General features: G+C 39.9%; 1 protein-coding gene across 1 annotated transcript; it reads left to right on the top strand.

The window, feature by feature from the left end:
- Window positions 1–8,417: 8,417 nt before the first annotated feature.
- LOC104244155 (C2 and GRAM domain-containing protein At5g50170) lies at window positions 8,418–13,655 on the top strand. The gene is made up of 9 exons (XM_009799503.2): window positions 8,418–9,008; window positions 9,342–10,562; window positions 10,668–10,850; window positions 10,928–11,211; window positions 11,297–11,413; window positions 11,941–12,203; window positions 12,312–12,486; window positions 12,922–13,194; window positions 13,276–13,655. The coding sequence occupies exons 1-9, from the start codon at window positions 8,657–8,659 to the stop codon at window positions 13,468–13,470; spliced, it is 3,063 nt and encodes a 1,020-aa protein (XP_009797805.1). The 5' UTR covers window positions 8,418–8,656; the 3' UTR covers window positions 13,471–13,655.
- Window positions 13,656–16,878: the final 3,223 nt, after the last annotated feature.

Here is a 16,878-nt window from a genome sequence, read left to right as displayed (position 1 = left end):
GAAACCTTTTGTAAAATCATAAACCTTGTGTTTGTGTCTTGGCTAGAGTTAGTCGAGTTGTAAGCTTTGTAATAGAGTTATTACAAAGGGGCTTGTAATAGAGTTGTTACAAGTTAGTGAGGGATTAAGAGGTTAATTCCTAGGTTACAATAGGTTGTAATTTGAAGTTTGCTCAGTAGTGAAGTTGAAATCCTACAAGAGTAGGTCGTGATTTTTAATCCCGTGAGCTAGGAGTTTTCCACGTAAAACTCCATTGTGTCATTTACTTACTGCAGTGTGCATCAGTTCTGTTGGAACTAATAAAGAACCTGGTTCTCTATATAGTTTGATGGACTCTTAGTTTCTGTGATAGAAGTGGAGTACTATATAGTACTAGTTTCTTGATCCATCACAGATTGTATTCAAACTGATTGAGAGAGAAATAACTGTCTACTCCTTATATACTAGCATCTCACAATTTTGATCTCAAACTAGCTAGTAGAGTTGAGTTAGGATTATTTTATATTTTTCTTTATTTACAAATTTCACATGTAGAGTTTAATGATAAATGCGAATAAGACTATTTCGACTATCAAAGTTTAGCCAAAGTGTATCTCTTAGCAAACTAGTTCTTCAAATATATTTTGATTTTGGATTATTTTATGATCAAGTCATATGGTTGTATGGGTCGAAATCTGACCACATGAGGATCTGCAAAAAAAGAAATTGTAAGGGGTCGACTAAGCCGTGGTTGCATTCATAAGGCACCATAATGACGAGTATATCGACCACGGCTGAGGTAGAACCATCAGAAAGCCTGTAGAGCAAAATACATGTCGTGGCATTTAGGGGGGACGACCTAAAGTACAATCGGCAGATTAGGGTATCTGGCTAAGGACCGCTGGATAAAGGGAATACTTACTGTATATATACTAGGTAAGAGAACAAGAACATGTGACTCTTTTTGCTTCATCTAAAAATACAGAAGAACATGAGAAGGCTTCTGAGGAAAAACAAGAGAAGGTTTAGATCGTGGCTGTTGATCTTTGTAATCATCATTATTGAATCAATAAAGATAGATCCTGTAGCTGTCAATGACATTCCTTCTTTTTCTTCTTTATTCTTACATTATGGAACAGTACGTCAAGAATGTAAGCCCGTCATTTACATTCGATATTTTTTATAATCTTAAAAAGTTTATGGGCTTAATTATATTCTATTTTCTTATTCAATATTCTTTGATCTAGAGTTAATTATCCTTGGCTAGGATTTATCCTCTATTTTCTCATTAATTCGTTTACAAAAATGGTTTAATACTTTTTTTGGTAATACAATTTGGCACCATCTGTCGGAATTTTCTAGCCAAAATCTTAGTTCCCTCTAGATCTAAAGCCAACTAGAGTTTCACTTCCCGGTTGTCATAGCCTCACCCTCTCAGTATAAATACCAACTTGAGAAAGTTGTAGGCAAGCTTTTGAAATAACAAAACCACTCAGGGTGAGATCTTTGCATGAAATCGAAATTATGTCTGATATCTATACAAAATCCACGTCTCGCTGTAGCGATGGGTTTGGTACTTCGTATGAGTACTCAAAGCGGGATTACGGCCACTATGCAGTTAGCACGTCCGCAATCCTATTTGCTATATTAATGTTATATACCGATCTATACTTCCACCTCTTAGGAAGGGACGACAAGCCTACTATGTGATTCTTTGAAATAACCGGCTTACCCTGCCTTATTTTTGTACCCTTATGCACACAGTGTAATTTATGTACGGAGTATAACTTATGTTTCCCTTATTTTTGCACACATCGGACGGGATCAGACCGGGACTCGAGCTCGATATCCCAATGGGCAAAGTAAGTTCAGCCCATAAGAAGCCTAGACGCGACTAACAACGAAGCCAAATACGAGGCTACCAAATCTGAAGCCGCCATTCGAGTACGGGATAAAACGAGTCGTCCTGCAGCGCCTTCTCTCCTCGCCGACTTATCAGGTCAAGGTAACATGCAATTTCGTTTGGGTTTAACTTGTTATTTTCGTTTTTAGATTGGGATAGGAACACAAACATTCTCACAGGTGCGCGAACAAGGAACAAACGCCACTGAAAACATTAGAAAAATGTTCCACACCATTGTATGGGTCAAAATCTGATTACAAGATGGTTATCATTAAAAGGAATGGTAAGGGTCGACCAAGCCATAGTCGTGCCTACAAGGCGTAATAGCAATGAGTATCTCGGCCAATACCGAGGTTGAGCCACCAGAAAGCTTACACAATAGAACATATGTCATAATACTTGGGCAAGTAAGGAAGAGTACAGTCATAAGAGGGTACGGTGGTTAAAGGCCATTGGATAAAGGGGGAAATTTGGTAATATATATGTGAGGAAAGAAAGCAAGAAAGGGGGTTTCAATCGGAGATTCCACAATTCTCAGATTTTGGTTCTCAACAGGAGGGGACCTCCAACAACAAACCAAAAGCCCAAATTTTTGTTACAACCCTTTGTAATCATCATTGTTGAATCAACAAAGATAGATTTCATAGTTATCAACAACTCTCCCTCTTTTCCTTCTTTGCTCTTACAAGTACAGAACGATATATCAAAGATGTAAGCTTATCATTTACATTTGATGTTTGTTAATCATCTTAAGGAATGTTATATAAGCTCAGTCTCTTTCGATTCTCATATTCAATATGCTTAGATCTAGAGTCAATTATGTTTGGCTAATATTTACCCTCCATTTCTTCATTAATTAGCTTAACTAAAAGGTTCAACACTTTTTTGGTCAAACAACCATACCATCCCGCAGGAAACGGTCAAGCAAAACCCTCCACACCGTACCATATTACAAATAACAAACAAATGACTCAGAACAAGCCGACATTATTAAGAAAATCTCCATGACCCTGGACTAAGCGGTAAGCCCATGGAACGTACAGTCCCTCCGACACAGGCAACACATGAACTCGAAAAGCTTGCACGTATATTCGCCATGACAATCCTACGCCAATTCAGCCGACTACATATTATGAATCACGTCCGAACTTCGTTTGAATTAATCAAGTACTAGGGTGCCCAAAAGCCCAAGTAATAAGTTCATCGCTCATCCCGTCAACGACCTCTCCAGGCCGAGAAATGAATGGACTAGATAAAATGGGACTCCACCGACACATACACAGTGCAACAACGCATAGTATTCTCCAATGAAAGAAAGAGTAAATAAACTGGGACTCATCCCGACACACGCAGTAACGATACAACAACGAGTAATATTCTCCAATAAAAGCAAGGTCGTGTGCGACATTCAAACCACGCCACCAAACCAGCACATCGCCAAGCGGAAGTATAAATTTGATCTCGCTCGAATTAATAAGAAAAGGTTCGACCTCGTCAAACTTATAACGGATCATAATTCGACCTCGCTCGAATTTACACCCCTATGGCCCCTGGCCATCGCCAAGCAAAAGTAAAATTCGACCTCGCTCGAATTTACACCTCTACGGCCCCTGGACATCGCCAAGTGGAAGTAAAATTTGACCTCGCTTGAAGTTACACCCCTACGGCCCCCGACCATCGCCAAGCAAAAGTAAAATTCGACCTCGCTCGAATTTACACCCTTACGACCCCCCGCCATCGCCAAACGAAAGTAAAATCTGACCTCGCTCGAATATATAAGTCAAAACTGACCTCACCCAAGTTGGCAAGTCTGAATTCGACCTCGCTCGAATATACAAGTCAAAACTGACTTCACCCAAGTTGGCAAGTCTGAATTCGACCTCGCTCGAATATATAAGTCAAAATTGATTTCACCCAAGTTGGCAAGTCTAAATTCGACCTCGCTTGAATTAACAAGATAAAATTGACTTCGCCCAAGTTGGCAAGTCTGAATTTGACCTCGCTCGAATTTACAAGTTAAAATGGATTTCGCCCAAGTTGGTAAATCAGAATTCAACCTCCCTCGAATTTGCAAATCAAAAGTGACTCCGTCCAAACTAACAAGATGAGATCCAATCTCTCTCAAATCAAGCGAACTAAATTTGCCCTCATTCGAGTTCCCAATTAAAAATTAGGGACTCATCACGGGGAAATCTGAAGATCTTTTTCAAAAAAAAAGAGAGAAAAGGAAAGTCAAAAGATATGCAACCAAAGGAAAAACAACTGCCTTATTTAGAAGATGTACATACGCAGCAGCTACGCCTTACAAAAGGCCAAAAATGGTCCCCCCAAGAAAAAAATAATAATAAAAACAAACAGCAACAAAAGAACAAAAGAAAATTAAGTACAAAAGTTGCAAAAAATTTCACTCGGCATCATCTCCACTGCCATTCTATCCAGCATTTCCATCATCAGAAGGAAGCCCATCTTCAATCTGAGCACCCTCACCGGCCTTCGGTGTCGGAGGATCATAACCGCAGGCAAGACGAGCCTCACATGCCTTCGTCCTAGCATCTACAAAAGCGGCCTTAGGAACGCTCCCCACCTCCTACAAACCCTTGTATATATCTCGTTGGGCCTTAGCATGGACCCATTGCTCGTACAAACGGCGAGGGACTGCAGCAGAGGCAGATACTTGAGGGGGTCCTAAGCCAACAATTGTGCATTCTCTGCCTCGAGAGTCGTAACTCTGTCTCCTAGGCTTGAAGTATCCCGATCATGTTCACCGATCCGCTCCTCGAGCCGTGCCTCCCTCTGTGTGGTCATCACCTTCTCGACTTCCCGCTCAGACCTGAGGACACGGATAGTGTCTTCCAGTGTTGCCATCCTTTCCAAAGCCACCGCTCGAGCCCCCTCGGCTCTCTCCAACTCAGCCACCTTCTCCGTCCATTCTACACTTAGATTGGCGACTCTAGTAGCATTTTGCTCAAGCTCAGCTCGCAAAGACAACACCTTCGCTTGAAGATCCTCGCATTCCGCTGCAACCCCTTTGCCCACCTCGAGCTCCTCGTCTTTGGCACTAAGTAGCTCCTCGAGCTTGCTGTATCTGCGGATAGACTGCATCAGATCCTCGTCTCTTTTCTCTAACTCCTTCCTAACGGATTGAGTATTACCGCCCGCCCTAAGTTGCATATGCATCTCGCGACACCTGTTGCGATACCAACGATACTTTGCGGCCATTTTTAGAAAGACTTCGGCCCTCGTCTCAGCCCTACGAGCACTCTCGATCTCTAGCATGTAAGTCTAAAAACAGAGGGAAGGAATTAGTGAAAGCAAAATGGCACAAAATAAAGAAAATAGCGAAAGGAAACTTACCCTCAAGGCCATCCCAGCCACACTACATGACAAAGCGGAATCATTAATCTCCCGAAGAGACTCGTTTTCGGCGGTAGAGCACATAAGGTCAAATTGGGGCACTAACTCCACCGTGTCCTCCATCAGGTTAAAGTCTGATGGAATTTCGAGCACACGAGAAGGACCTTCCACCCTCACATCGACCATGGTAAATCCTTCCTCGAACATCCTCATGTCCTCATGATCGATGTCGGAATCAGATTCGTAATCATCTACCACCATGTCCTTCAACCTCTCATTAGCCGAAGAGGGGTGCGACCCAGCCGAGATGACGATGGACCGCTCGGAACAATCGCGACGGCCCCCGAACTTTGCCCCCTGCCACGATGGTTTATTCCACGACCGAAATAAGTGTCTCCTCCGCACCTTGGATGGTATCACCGCCAACTTCAGATACCTCCAAAGTAGGGTCGCCCCTCGAGGATGTCTCAGCTAAAGACGCCCCCTCTGACAACCTCCGCCTCTTTGATGGTGCCTCTTCGCCACTATTGCGAGAAGGTTCATCCGTTGAACGGACTGTGGAAACTGGAGTGTCCGCTCGAGGAGCAACCTCCAAACGAACAGGTTCAGTCGCGGATGTGGACCGCCGAACAACCAAACTTTGGATGCCCTCATACATAGTTGCCCTTGGAATGGGCCGGGCAGAGAAAGCCGGTTGGCGGAAAGCAAGCGCACGAGCCCTTGCCCTTTTCACTCCTCTCCGACCTGCCAATGAGAAGAGATTCGACCAAACAAAGATAAGGTAAAAGAAACTACGGAGCCGACTCACCAGTAGGAGGCTTGCGCCCAAACCTCTCATGGAAAGGTGCCTATTCGCGAATCCCCATCGTATGGGGGAGAATCGCGCTTACCCACTTGGTAATATTAACAACTAGCGGAGGAGGTACTCTCTCGGCTATGAAAACAAAAACGAACACTCAACGAGGTCATTAAAGGGATACGACCAACAACCATCTTAAGAAAAAAATGTATAAAGTAAAAAGAAAGGAGGACCTACGGGCAAAATTCTACGTCTCAGGAAACCCCGCCGGGTTCGATACCAACTGCTTCGTTCGAACGTAGAAGAAGTTCTCCCAAAAGCAACGATTTGCCTTGTCATCCATCTTCACCACCACACCCTTGGATCCTTGGTGACGCATGTGAATCATTGTACCCTTAAGAAAATGGGGGGCGAAGAGGTGAAACATGTGTTGTAGAGAAATTCCTCGGTCGGCCAGCTTCGCATACTTGATGAGCATAAGGAAGAGCTTGTACACGTACGGAGAGAGTTGAGAGTCGGACACACCTCATAGAAGCGGCAGAAGTCCACCACTAAGGAAGGAAGGGGAAGCGTGTATCCGATGACAAAGGGATACACATAAAATGCACAGTAGCCAGGACGGTGTATATGCACTATGTCCTGATCCGCCGGAACCAGTTTAGTGTGATCAGGGATCCCCCATTTGGCTTTGAATGCAGTGAGCGCCGCAACATCCATCATGGAAAAAACAAGTTCCGGCTCATCCCCAGCAGGGATATTGAAGTCAGTCCTCGCCTTCCCCGGGTAGGGAACCACCTCATCTACCATTGTAAAACCCTCGTCCTCCGCCATTTCCACTCCCTCTTTGAGTAGGGGTATATCGTTTTCCGGCACTGGAGCATCAATGACTCTATCAGGGTTGGGGGATGCACTAGACATCTCTTCTTTGATTGTGAGAATCAGGAATAATAAAGGAAAAAAAGGTAAAGGCCACATGAATTTTAACAGAGAGGGAAATGTGAGAAACTGAAGGAGAAGAAGAAAAGTTGCGAAAATCTTTCTTGAGCGATTGGGAAACACATCATTCAAATGAAAGATTTTCCCTATTTATAGGGATATAAGTACCTTGAGCGGGAAAGCCAAACGCCGCCATTTTGAAAATAGAAAGGGCACAGGAAATGACGTGATACATAGAAAACATGTGCCATAATGACACATGATGAGCTTTAATGACATTTTGAACTGACGTGACGGTCTGATGCAACTCCCGAAACGTCATGTCATTACCTCGCTATGAGGTATTCTCCCATCGCCAAGGTGCCCAGATTTCTCATAAGTTTTCTTATTGATGAAATTCGCCCATCGAACTCGCCCAAAAACGACCTCAATAGGCAAAGGGATTATCTGCATGGGTTGAAATCTGACCACACGAGGATCGGCGCAAAAAGGAATGGCGAGGGGTCGACTAAGTCGTGGTTGCATCCATAAGGCACCATAATGACGATTATCTCGACCACGACCGAGGTCGAAATATCAGAAAGCCTGTATGACAAAATACATATCGTGGCATTTAAGGGGGACAACCTAAAGTACAATCGGCAGATTAGGGTATTCTGGCTAAGGATCGTTGGATAAAAGGGAATACTTACTGTATATATACTAGGTAAGAGAACAAGAACATGAGACTCTTTTTGCTTCATCTAAAAACATAAAAGAACGGGAGAAAGCTTCTGAGGAAAAACAAGAGAAGGTTTAGATCTTGGCTATTGGTCTTTGTAATCATCATTATTGAATCAATAAAGATAGATTCTGTAGTTGTCGATGACATTCCTTCTTTTTCTTCTTTATTCTTACATTCTTAAATTATGGAACAGTACGTCAAGAAAGTAAGCCCATCATTTACATTCGATACCTTTTATAATCTTAAAAAGTTTATGAGCTTAATTATATCCTATTTTCTTATTCAATATTTTTTGATCTAGAGTTAATTATCCGTGGCTAGGATTTATCCTTTATTTTCTCATTAATTCGTTTACAAAAAGGGTTTAATACTTTTTTTTGTAAGACAATAGTTATGATATTTTACGTGATTTTTATGTCAGACAGAACACTGGGGATAAGTATTTTAATTTTTGTTGTAAGAATTTACGCACAATTTTACACCAGCCAATTATGATGCAATTTTGACACACATTATTATTAGTAAAATTATAGTAATTAACTATCATTATATTTTATTTTATTACTTAGCTATAATAATAACGAATATAATTTGATGTAAGCATCTATGCAACTAAATGTTTACCTAATACCCCCTCACGCAACTCAATTACATGCCAAAAAAGAAGATAAACTGAGATGGTATCCAATTCCATCAAAGTCCCGAACATCCTAGTAATAAATTATACAAACCGCCTCCTCTTTTTTCCCAAAAATAACAAAATCTCCCTCTCCCTCGTGTCACTTTTCAAAACAACCCACGTTTCTTCATGGCTTCACCATGAATTCTCTCTCTTCCCCGTACCACTTACGACCAACAAACCAAGCCAGAAAGAAGATGCACTTCCTTTTCTATTTGTGTCCTCCACGGCAAAGCAAAATCGGGTCGGCGTATTGCATTTTCTAATTAGTACTAAAGAAGAATGAGACTTTACGTGTATTTGTTGGAGGGCAAGGAATGGGCAGTGGAGGACTCTTATGTGAAGTTAAAACTAGGAAAGCTCAAGTCCAAGACAAGGGTATTGAAAAATACTAAGAACCCTATTTGGAATGAAGAGTTTGTGTTCAGGGTTAATGATTTAGAGGAGGAACTTGTTCTCTCTGTATATCAACATCGTGATGATTCTGGATTCCTTAATGTTCATTATGGGGATTTTGTTGGTAAGGTGAAAATACCCGTCTGGTCTGTTGCGGCTGAGGAAAATCAGAACTTGCCTCCCACTTGGTTTTCTCTTCAAAAACCCAAAAGTGCAAAATCAGTTAACAGAGATTGCGGTTAGAATTTCTCCTACTTTTCATCTCTCCTTGTGTACATTGTTTCAATTAGTTACCTAATACTACACCCTCTTGTAACAGTTTTCCAGAGAATGATAAAGAAGCAATACCATTTGTAATTTAATTAGACAAAAATTCGTTTTTTTAGCTAGTGATAGTCTTTTATCTCTAGTAGTTTAAAAGGGGTTCCGCATTTTTACTGGCATCTTCTTAGATATAAATCCCAACTCTTTTTGTGAATTGAATCTATCTATTGGTTTAATGCTTTTTATCTTTTAGTTTTTATTTTCCTTTGTTTGGATTATGAGCAGATGTATTGCCTTATCAATGCAGGGAAGATTCTTCTCACTCTTTCCTTTCATGGGAAGGGCAAAGATGTATCCACCAACCATGTCTGTTATGTAAATCCAACAAACGATACTTCAAGAGAAAATGAAGTGATAAGCAAATCTTCTCAAGATTTGCATGGCTTTGCAACTCATTCCAAGAAAATTTCGGAAGGGAAGCATTTAATGAAGAACATTGCTTGCCATTTCGAGAAGCTTTTCGGCAAGAATGAAGAAGCCAAGAAAAGCGACGAGGAAGAATCGAAGAAGGATGATTCTTCTGATATATCCACGACCGCATCTGACTATGAAGACTGTTTGGAGGAGTCTCCGGTTAGCCATAGCTTTGAAGAAGTGATTGAGCGAATGCGGACAACAAGTGAAGATAAAGAAATGCCAGGGGACCTGCATGGCGGAGTCCTGCTGGACCAGACATATGTTGCGTCGTCAAAAGATCTTAACATGCTTCTTTTTGCTCCTGATTCCCAGTTCAGGAAAGATCTTGCAGAGTTGCAGGGTACAACAGATATGCACGAGGGTCCGTGGTCATGGAAATCAGATGAACTGTGTTTAACAAGAGTTGTCACCTATATGAAAGCAGCAAGTAAATTAGTTAAGGCTGTTCAAGCCACAGAAGAGCAAACATATGTTAAAGCTGATGGAAAAGAATTTTCTGTTTTTGTCTCTGTAAGTACCCCTGACGTTCCATATGGGAGTACTTTCAAGATTGAGTTGCTTTACAAGATAATGCCTGGCCAACAGGAATCTTCTGGTGAAGAATCCGCGCGTCTGGTTGTATCCTGGGCCATTAACTTCAGCCAGAACACTATGATGAAATCAATGATTGAAGGAGGAGCTCGGCAGGGATTGAAGGAGAGCTTTGACCAGTTTGCAGAGGTATTAGCTCGCAAATTGAAAGTAACAACTTCAAAGGTTGTCTTAGAGAAAGATCGAGCTTTGGCATCTTTGCAGACTGAACATCAGTCAGATTGGGAACTGGCAAAGGAGTACTTTTGGAATTTTACAGTTGTATCCACTATTTTCATGGTTTTGTATGTCTTAGTGCACATTATATTAAGTGAACCTAGCAAATTACATGGACTGGAGTATCATGGTTTTGATTTGCCGGATAGTGTTGGAGAATTTATCACCAGCGGAATACTAGTTCTGCAATTGGAGCGGGTATATAACATGGTTTCACGTTTTGTAGAAGCTAGGCTGCGAAGAGGTCTTTAAATATGTCCTGTCTTTTCTTTATTTGTCTAACTTTTGTGGTTTGATGCACAAATGGTTTTGTGTCCATAGTTAAGTTAACAGATTCTGGTTTTGACAGGAAATGATCATGGAGTCAAAGCACAAGGTGATGGATGGGTACTTACTGTAGCTTTGATTGAGGGAGTGAACTTAGCTTCCTTGGATCCAACAGGTTTCCCAGATCCATATGTGGTCTTTACATGCAATGGCAAAACAAGAACTAGCTCTGTCCAGCTTCAAACTCTTGACCCTCAGTGGAGTGGTGTGCATTTTCTTCTCATTTTCTCTCTCTTTTGTTAGTTGTTTTTAGGGTCATATGCTTACCTGATACTTTTGCAGAGATGCTAGAGTTTGATGCTGCAGAAGAACCACCTTCGGTGTTAGACGTGGAAGTTTTCGACTTCGATGGTCCATTTGATCAAGCTTCATCACTTGGGCATGCAGAAATTAATTTCCTAAAACACACTTCTGCAGAATTGGCAGACATTTGGGTTCCTCTCGAAGGAAAAACTGCTCTGTCTTCACAATCAAAGTTGCACTTGAGGATTTATTTGGACAATAACAATGGAGTTGAAACTATCCGAGACTACCTAACAAAGATGGAAAAAGAAGTTGGAAAGAAGGTAGGTTATATCTTCTTCTTTTCTTTTCCTTCAAATTGTTTCGCATTAGCAAAAGTGTAAAACATCCAACTGATATGCTTGGCAGTTAAACGTTCATTCGCCGCACAAGAACTCAACATTTCAGAAAATTTTTGGGCTGCCTCCAGAAGAATTTTTAATCAATGACTACTCGTGCTCCCTCAAAAGAAAGATGCCATTACAGGTTTCATTGGAGTATATGCGATGTTATTATGTTTCAACTTCTAAGTGATCTGTGGTGTTTGAATGTTGTTTCAATGCGTTATGATTATGCCAAATCTGATGAACTGATATCAACACTTAAGCGCGCGGGGCAAGCAAGAAAAATAAAGAAAGAAATTAAGATCTTGCTGTTAAATAGCATTCACATCTGGAAGCTTCTGACTATATGATATCTATTCCATTTAAAAAATATGGGGATGCTTTCCTAAGTAGCATTCACTTATTTTCAACAGAGATATATACTGTATACCATAAACTGACACGGCACCCATATAGATAGACCAGATGGCTTTTTTCCCCCTACCAGCTTGGACATGGGTTGCATTATATTTTGTTGAACTCCGCATCTTTTTGATCTTGAAACTTCACCATTCCTCCTTTGTTGCATTTTAATTGGTTGCTTTTAACACACGGTTTGTGAACATTTGATCTTCAACTCCTAGGAGTTGAAATCTAGTGTATCACTTAATTTTTGTATTGCTACTGCAGGGGCGGATCTTTCTATCTGCCAGAATTGTTGGATTTTATGCAAATTTGTTTGGTCACAAAACAAAGTTTTTCTTCCTATGGGAGGATATTGAGGATGTTAATGTGGTTTCCCCATCATGGTCAACCATGTGGAGCCCTGCACTTATAATAATTTTGCGCAAAGGTCGAGGGGTTGATGTTAGGCACGGTGCTAGGTATCAAGATGAAGGCGGCCGACTGCATTTCTGTTTTCATTCATTTGTGTCATTCAATGTTGCAAGCAGGTATTATGGGGAAAATTTTTGGTGTCAGTAACAAAAAATTAGGACATACATTTAATTGCACATTATGTTTCGACATGGGGAGATTAGAACATAGTTTTGTTGTAGCAGGACAATCATGGCATTGTGGAGAACAAGGACACTGCCTCCAGATCAGAAAGCAGAACTTGTAGAAGTGCAGCAGGAAAATGATGAAAAGCTTGTTTTGTCTGAAGACACTGCGTCATACTTAGTCGTTGAGGATGTACAAATGTCTAAAGTCTATTCTGCAGAACTACTTGTCAGTGTAAGTTTTTATTTGTCTTAAGTTTTCCATCTTACATTTGACTGTCTGAATTTTGTGGTGTTTTGTTGACCCTGAGCTTTGTCTGTTTTATCTGTAAAACATGATTGGAGGGAATGCTGAGGAAGTATTTTCGTAGAATATCTCAAGATTTATTTTTACATATTTTGAAGCTGTAAGTGTAAGTTTTAACATAAATTACTGCCCCAAACCAGAACTGAATTGACTTCTGCGTTCTACTAGGACTAGAATGAGCAATTTAGTCGTTAAGTGGTAAACAAGTATTTTAATTATATTTGTTCAGGTCTATAACACTGGCAGGTCTGGAGAAGCTATCCGATAATCCTACTCCTTTTCCTCTGCCTGGGGAATTGACCAGTCTAGATTAGATCTCTTGACTAACTAGGGGCTTTGGATATTTTGCCGGAAATTCTGCAGGTTAAATCACTGATGCAGATGTTTGATGGAGGAGATTTGGAGCATAGAGTAATGAGCAAATCTGGCTGTCTCAATTATGTCACAACTTCATGGGAAACTGTAGCTCTCAATGTTTCAGAGAGACTTGTATCTTACAAATTCAACCGCTTCATCTCAGTCTTTGGTGGTGAAGTCACAAGCACACAACAGAAGTCTCCTATTGCAAATGACAGTGGATGGACCATCAATGAGATCATGGCCCTGCATGATGTCCCGTTTGGTGATCATTTCCGAGTACGTTTCAATTGTTCATTACCGTTGTCCGTTCTGTAAAACCAGGCAGAGTTGATTAGGTTTATTTCTTAATCTTTGCAGGTGCAGTTTAGATACGAGATCAAAGACTCTACTTCTGTACATAATTCATGCAAGTGTGATGTTAGTGTTGGTGTAATGTGGCTGAAAAACACCAAATTTGAGCAGAGAATTACTAGGAATGTTGTTGGGAAATTTACCACTCGACTCAAGGATATACTAGAGTTGGTTGAAAGGGAGATATTATTGTCAAGTTGATAGGAAGCTGGCAAATGTTGCCACTTACTCACTTAGATACAGCATTTTCCACTTACTTAGATACAGATGTTCAACATTAGAGTTGTCACAACCAATCAAGACCACAGTAACATTTGATAAACTTTGCACACTTTATATATCAGCTTCTCACAGTAATGATTCAATATTCCATGTTCTATTATTAACTTATGGTTCAAGGGGAAAACTCGGCTATTTTTGGTCCCGTGTTCTCTCTGTTCTTTTGGTTAAGGTGCAGTAAAACCTCAATAGAATAATTACTCCATATGACTTGTCTGTTTTAGCCTTGAAGCTTCTTGTGCCCCATATGTAACAACGGACCAGAAAATATATTCCAAGTCTTTATTCGATGGCACAGTGTAAGAACACAAGGAAGATACTCATATAAACAGACTTCCACATTTTATAACTGGATCAGAAGCAATTGCAAGTAAGAAATTCTTCTGTGAACACAATAAATGTTCCAACTGAGCATAATCTCTTTTCCCTTGTGTCTTGCACATGACTAAATATAAACAATAACTTCCTTAATCAAAGAGATCATATGTTACCAACTTATCTACAGTAGAGAGTGAATACGTTGCTGTCACTGCGTCTACTGTAGGCCATAATAGGCTCATTAACAAAAGTATGCAATGGCCTTCCACAAACGTAAATTACTACGAACTCAATAAATGCTTATAAAATTAACGCAGGGTCAAAGGAGCGGGATGAACCTTTACAAAAAACAATGGAGATTTGGCTTCTTAAGATGACTAAAAGACATTATTAGCAGTAAACGGGCTTCTCAAGATGCCTGAAGGACACTATTAGCACCAAAGCAGAACTCCTGTCATTGTTACAGGGGCTTGGACTAGCGAAAGTTTATACTCTGGAAATAAACATTGACTTAAAAGATAGCAAGCTTTCTCTACTGGTCTGGTTCCTAGATATCTTTCAACTGCTAGAGCATGTTTTGAGATTGTCAATTAAAACATCAAGACTGCTCGAAAGCTTGATAGAGTAGTATAGTATCTACTAGGAGTATTTCATTTCAGACTTGTCCTTTACTTTATGTCAATACCTTTGGGAAAAGGTTGGATAATAAAAATGAGGTGATTCTAATAATTTTTATTGGTTGGCACCGACGCTAAACTAGTAAAAATAGTATGGGCTAGCCAATTTTCGGACCGGTCATTCAAAAATAGCCGGCGTTTGCAAAGTCATTGAAAAATAACCATTATTTTGCTGCAACACGAAAAGTTCCAGCATAATATAGTGGAGATCGGTGCACCTGTGTATGAACTTCCATCATATTATGCTGTAACTCCAACACACAGATAATATATTGCCGATTGGAGCACCGGTGCTCCAATCTCCAATATATTATGCTGGACTAGTATATTATACTAGAACTCTAGTATAATATACTAGAACTCCAGTATACTTATGCTGGATCGGTATATACTGGAACTCCAATATACTTATGCTGGAACTCCAATATAATATACGGGAATTTCAGTATATTATACTGGAGTGTTTTTTCGGATTTTGAATAATGTTTTCGTTCAGATTTATCTTTACATGAAAAGTGGCTAAATTTCGATTACTTTTGAAATTGTGTCTATTTTTGAATGACTACTTGTAAATCTGGTATTTTTGAATTTCTCCCGCTAAACTAAGGTTGTTTACCGGATGGACTGGACCGGGCTGGACATGGGAAAAACAGCCCGTCCGGTTGGTGGGGCAGGCTGGTTAGTGGGCTGGGGATCCTAGCTGGTAGTGGGCTGAGATATTTCGGGTTTTGGTGGGCCCGTCCGGGTTCGGGCTTATCAGGTCCGGATCGAGCCGGGTTTTTTTTTAGTGTATTATGTTTTCTTGTTCAATGTATTTTGTTACTTAAGTGTTTGCAAACATTTAAATAATAAAAAAAGTATTTTAAGGCATAAAAATAAACTTTAAAGTTTAAAATTTGAAATTTGAATTATAAAATTTGAAAACTGAAATTGTGGTTACATAAAATTATTTAATAAGACCAATATGTAAGGGTCAAACTTCAAAGGCTTTCATTTTATATTTTTTATTGCATAATAATACTTCAAATTAACTTGTCTAATACACTAACACATTAAGCTTAAATAAGTCTAACAAATTCAAAATAACACAAATTGTCTCAAATCAACTTAAAATTCGAATTGCTAGAGGACGCTCAAGACAACCCTTGATATGCCTCCTTAAACCAGTTGTGCCTCCCACTTTCGATGAACATTAAAGACTCGACCATAGTTCTTGCACTGAACTTTGCGAACTTCTTCATTTTCTTCTACCACCTCAAAGTGTTCCAATTGAGCGCACTCTAGAAGTACGGGGCATGATTTAACTTGAACCTAACAAAAATAGTAACCACACTTCACTTGATAATTGTAATTTTGTAGTGGCTACCGTCAATAATTGATAAAATTTGAAATATTAATTAATTGAGAACTTGAGAGCAATAAACAATTCAATAATCAAGAGAGAATTGAAAGAGAACAAGAATAAAAGAAGAGAGCAAGTAAAAATGAAGAAGAGGGGGACTATTTATAGTTTTAAAAAGGCTAAAAAGGTAATTTATCAATTATTAGGGATGGATGGACTATTTTAGTAAGGGGATAGGCCGAAAAGGCTAAAAGTGCAAAGCATGATCATCGCCAACGGTCATTTTTTATTTTGGCCATTGGTAACATTCAGAATTAAAAAAAATTAACTTAAACCGGGCTAGATCGGGCTGAAACACGGTTAAAACCCTTCAACGGGTTAGTAGGCTAGCCGGGTTCCGGTGCACCAGTAGCCAAAAAGGCCTAACCCCGTCTGGCACAATCCCCCTACCCTAGCCAACCCGTCCCATCCCTTATCGAACCGGGTTGATCCAGACTGAACCGGATTATACCGGGTTGTTAGTGGACCGGTCCGGCTCGATTAACACCTTTATTTACGCTAAACACTTCAACAATTTTATGAAATACCACAGATTATGTCACATTCAAATTTTAGAAAATTCTACTAGTGAAGAGTAAAATTATACTCCATCCGTTTCAAATTATGTGAACTTATTTTCTTTTTAGTCCGTGCCAAAAAAATGACCTCTTTCCCTATTTAGAAATAATTTACCTTTATACAATGATTTATAGCCATACAAAATATATGTGCTTCATTTTATACCATAAGTTTAAAAAATCTTCTTTTTTTTTTTAAAATTCGTGCCCAATCAAATGAGTTCACGTAAATTGAAACGGACGGAGTAAGAAGGAAAAAAGAAGAGTAATATGAAAGCACAAAGGGGAACGTGAGTCCAGATTGGATCTACAGTTCTACACCCCCAACTAAATAAGTAAAAAGATCTCCTTTCTTTTTCTTCCTAAATAAAACATC

The sequence above is a fragment of the Nicotiana sylvestris genome, chromosome 3, assembly GCF_000393655.2.
Source record: "Nicotiana sylvestris chromosome 3, ASM39365v2, whole genome shotgun sequence".
Taxonomy (NCBI): Eukaryota; Viridiplantae; Streptophyta; class Magnoliopsida; order Solanales; family Solanaceae; genus Nicotiana; species Nicotiana sylvestris.
Note: the sequence above shows the minus strand (reverse complement) of the source record. Positions and strands in the feature narration are given on the sequence as shown.

Coding starts and splice junctions, on each gene's coding strand:
- LOC104244155 (XM_009799503.2), top strand. CDS start 8,657: ATGAGACTTTACGTGTATTTGTTGGAGGGCAAGGAATGGGCAGTGGAG. Junction 11,212..11,296: donor AAAAAGAAGTTGGAAAGAAG/GTAGGTTATATC, acceptor TATGCTTGGCAG/TTAAACGTTCATTCGCCGCA. Junction 12,204..12,311: donor TCATTCAATGTTGCAAGCAG/GTATTATGGGGA, acceptor TTGTTGTAGCAG/GACAATCATGGCATTGTGGA.